The following is a 4,748-nucleotide window of genomic DNA, read 5'->3' as shown; positions in this document are numbered from 1 at the left end:
ATCGCCTCGTTACTAACACACTGACGCCATCCAAAACCAGCCGCGATTCTGAGGCATCGGTGGTCGAAAACCTGAAGACGCCTCACACCATCTACCCGCAGAGGCCATGTCTCGCACCCATACAATAACACAGCCCTCACTGTAGCCTGGAACACACAACCCTTAAGATCCAGTGAGATGTCTCACACCCATACAACATTTGAATACTTTCTCCACAGGTCTCAGCTCCAGGACTGACCGTTAATTATCAGCCTGTGACTGTAGTGAAGAAGCCCTCACAAACCTTCCTTAACAGGGAGAATTCGTCAAGCACCTGAATGTGCTGATGAATGTCCCAAACGAGAGATTCACCTGGGCTCCAGGTGGGTCTCTCGGAAAATCGAATTTGTTTGATTTGTTTGATTGTTTGTCGGATGTGTTTCCCTAATTTCGTGCAATTTGGGTTCAAGCAGAACATAAGTTTAACGGAAACTCAGGAACTGCATCCACCTGGTGAGCCCCAAGAAGGGCGAAACCGGCAGTGAGCTGTTGAAGCAATTTCAGCAACTTTATGAGTAGTGTATTACGTATGTACAAAACATGTTTTGATTTCACCCAGGTGAAATTCCGCGTGAAAATTGGCTCAGGAAGTTTAATGCAAATTTCATCCTGTAAGTAAAGCTAGTCCGTGCTTAAAAATCGAGAGGCAATGTACGGTTGTTTCATTCTTATTGTGCGCACCTCACGAAACTGCATCTGAGAAGTGGTTGCTCGAAAAGTCAATCATCAAGTGTAACCACGTGATGTAGATCCCGCGACTGAGGGGTGTACTGTCCAAGTGCCAGCCAATCATGCTACTGATCAGCCATACGGTTGAATGTTCGAACTACTATCCAGAAGGTCACGTCTTCGAGATTTGTTCGCTGGTCATTGCTGCCTTCCTGGATTGGGACCCCGAGATGGGCCACATCAATGGATAGAGACATTGTCAGACATGGCCCAGTCGCACCCTCAGTGATGATCCTGCATCTGAGCTGTTATCTTCAGAGCATAGCTACCTTCCCAGTTCCCCCCGCTTAACAGTTCACTGACAGTTCTGTACCTACTCACCAGTTTATCAGCTCCCGGCTCCAATGAATAGCTACCTAATCCACCTCGCCAAATCATCGGCGAACGAAACTGTGGCAGCTAAAACCACTGTATGACAAGTACACGGTTCTTACAGCTGACAATGATGATGATGATGATGATGATGATGATGATGATGATGATGATGATGATGACAGCTGATCTCCAATAAGGGTGAAACAGCTGTACAGTGCTTCTCAGCTGTTTGATATAGATTGGTTTCACTTAAAGAACGGAATCCCCATTGAAATTCCAAAGTTCCCACTCTGTGCACATAACTCAACTCGTGGAATAGTGAGACATCGATTGTTGCTGAGCCATGTTGTTCAAAAAGCTGAATATCCACTCGGTTGTCTCCTACTGAAGAAAAGAACATTTGGAGTAAGGGGACATGATATGAGGTGCAAAGTTTCGTGGTCTTTGTTTTGTCCTTGCATCAACACCGGAGTTCCTACTCGCTCCTCACAATCTAAATCCCAAGGGAGTCCACCCAATCGGTCCTATCCGCGTGTATGCACGCGGGACGAAATTACTGGCTTCCGGCTATCACGCGGGCGTAACCGGGAAACTTATGGAAGGCATTAAGGATTAAATATCAGATTACAGGCCACCTATATGTGATCTATGTTTGCTTTCAATGCAAAGGGCTTGTCATTCGAAGCAAACAGCGCCAGCGTCCCCGATCAATGAGTAAAAAATGCCTTGCGCTCATTCATTGGTACGTGGCCTCACCATTTTTGCTGGGTTTAACGTAGACCGAAGTCTCCTCTCGTTAATTCGGTGTGGTTGACTTAAATTCATTGACACTACTTGTCTGTATCTGCTCTACAGGCAAATTACCGGTTCACTTGTGCTTTGAATGCCATGCGTCGGTTCTTTTCTACCTGTTTCAACGATCTTGTGGCCACCCAGCAACCAGAAGCCGAGATCCGAAACAAGCACTAAAGTCCAGCGAAAACTCATACCGTTCATGAACATTACTTTCGCAGTCGTGTTTTGTTCTGTCGATAAATTCTGACCAGATACGCCGACCTCCTACACCTCACCAAGGAGCTGGCGCCTAGGTTGACGTTGAAGCGGATCAGTAGAGATTCTGATAAACTTCTGGTTGGCCCTTCTCTAGTAGCAGAATTAGGACAAGAGTTAACACGTGCCAATCAATTCAATCCACCAAAGGGAAGCTATTTTGTGCAAAAGAACCGCCTTCCTTGGTCCCTCCATCTAATAGGGATGTATTCCTAAGATAAAACTCTGATAATCTTGTTTGTTTGGAGGTTGCTGAGATATAACTTCCAGTTAAAGGAACATAAGGTTGACGGAACCTCGAGGATTGCGCCACCTGATGAGCCCCAAAAAGGGCGAAACCGGTTGTGGGCTGTCAAGTAATTTTCAGTAACCTTATGAGTAGTGCATTGCAAATATACATGTGTCGCGATATATCGAATATCGTAGCGACTGAAACATGAGGCATCTTGGTGACGCACATTCAGTTGCCTGGAAACATCACAAACTAGAGATTCAGCTGCCTTCCACGTTAGTCTCTCAAAAAACCTAATCAGTTTGCAAGTGAGTGTATTTCATTAATTTCATACAATTTGGTTTCAAGTAGAACATAAGGTTGACGAGGACTGCACCTAACTGATGAGCCCCAAGAAAGGCGAAACCGGTCGTGGGCTGTCGGCGGATTTTCACTAACCTTATGAGTAGTGCGTTACAAATATAATTTCTGCACCTCTTTACGCGTGCCCAGTGGTCTGTTTGTAGATGGTGAATGGGACTCTGATACCTGTTTGCAACATCAGCGTGCCCAGTGGTCTGTCTGTAGATGGTGAAACTATTCATGACGATGAGACCGTCTATTGTCTCTTTTATGGGACTCTGATACCTGTTTGCAACATCACTGTTACACAAGGACACTGAAAGTTCTGTACCGGTAATCACTGCTACACCGCTTTTAATCAAGTGGATTAAGGGAGACACGCATTTTTGTGCTTCGTGGTATCGAACTATGATAGCTCACAGCTGGAGATCCATGTGGCAGTTGGCGAAGGACAACATAGACAGCTGACGTCGTTGCGTCCCAATGACGTCACATACGCGCGATCGGTGCGATAAATGATCCGTGTGATCCATCTGTCATGAGCATTGATTTGTAAACACGAGGAAATTTTGTCAATTGTCCTCACCGTTTGACAGCACCTGTTTCCTTCAAGACAAGATCAGTTGTCTCTCATTAACTGTGGTGAGGTCAAATGGTTTTGAGCAAGTACCCTCATTTGCACACACATTTGTTTTTGACATGCATCCAGCCGAATCTCCAGTTTATTTTGATGGTCTGCGGCAACTGGATGAGTTGAACCAGGCCACCTCGTGTTCCAGTTGCTATGGTATTCTAGACCTAACATACTACTCATTAGGCTGTTGGAGATTTTTCATAAACCTTGTGAGTAGTGTGTTACTCAACCGGTTTTTTTCAGCGTGGCACTCGAACAGGTCACATTGCAAGCAGGATCGATTTCATAACTTCACACCCACATCTTCCAAACTGATCTGTCCAGGTCAGTCAGCATGAGCTGTTCACTGTGTTGATAATTGCAACCTTCGAACTGAAAGTTTACAACAACAACAACCAGGCATTCGACTCACTAAAAAACAGTAGGGACAGTTGGGGAATATGGGAAACAAAACACAGTCTGGACCGGATTGCCCCTGTGCCAGACACCATGACGATGTAAGATTTCATCAGAACGTAAATGAACTAGTTGGGGCGTGTAGATCTGCAATAGTTGTCTCTGCATCACGACATACTACTGATGAAAGTAGTCTATTTGGAGCACCACTGATCAACTGTTTTTTCCGCACGCTTAATGTCGCTAATATTGCTTTTTGGTTAGAGGTGTAATCGATTTATCTGCTTGCTTGGAAGGACAAGAGAAGTCACCTAAGAAGTACACTAAAGTGATAATTTAGTCATTTAACTGTGAAACGTTGTATTAAACACTCGTCCCAGACCGACGACTTTTAAAGCAGACCAAATTAAAGGAAACTAAACTATGCTGAAAACTGTTCAACAGCCCACGACAGGTTTCGTCCTTCTTGGGGATCATCAGGTAGGCGCAGTCCCCAAGTTTCTGTTAACCTTATGTTCTACTTGATCCCAAATTCGAGAACTACACTCATCTGCAAATCAATATGGTTTACTGTGATATCTCGAATATTGTGCCAACTGAAACATGAGGCAGCCTGTTTGTAGCACATTCAGTTGTAGAATATCATAAACGAGAGATTCAGTTGAGTCTCTCGTGAGAACCAAATTGATTTCTCGAAAACAGACCAAATCAACTTTAGTACGAAAATCTGTTTTCTTCATATACGGTTCTCTTCAAGGGGAAGACTATATTCAACGCTCCCGAAGTATTGTCTTTATGGAAAGAATAACTCCATCCAAAATCAATTCAGATCTTTCATCAATGAGTTGTTTCTTGAGCTCATCGTTTTTCAGGTGAACAAAAGAATGCCGATAACTCGTTTCAGAAGAGTTTGGTAAACAATTGATGGTTTTATAGCTGGACAAAAGCCAAGTCAGGTTAGGTGAGTGGGTTGCCAAGGTGACAGAGAACCAACCAACAAGATCTCTCTCT

The 4,748-nt window shown here is 44.3% G+C and overlaps 1 protein-coding gene across 1 annotated transcript in view; it reads left to right on the top strand.

The window, feature by feature from the left end:
- Nucleotides 1–1,184, top strand: part of T265_15494 (hypothetical protein) — a gene marked incomplete at both ends in the record, with an annotated part of 7,770 nt that extends 6,586 nt beyond the window's left edge. Inside the window, 1 exon segment of the mRNA XM_009178395.1 lies at nt 1,093–1,184. Within this exon segment, the coding sequence (XP_009176659.1) occupies nt 1,093–1,184 (92 nt within the window).
- Between the last annotated feature and the right edge of the window lie 3,564 nt (nt 1,185–4,748).

Source organism: Opisthorchis viverrini (assembly GCF_000715545.1).
Source record: "Opisthorchis viverrini unplaced genomic scaffold opera_v5_553, whole genome shotgun sequence".
Classification (NCBI taxonomy): Eukaryota; Metazoa; Platyhelminthes; class Trematoda; order Opisthorchiida; family Opisthorchiidae; genus Opisthorchis; species Opisthorchis viverrini.
The sequence above is the reverse complement of the archived record's forward strand: the minus strand, read 5'-3'. Positions and strand labels throughout refer to the sequence as shown.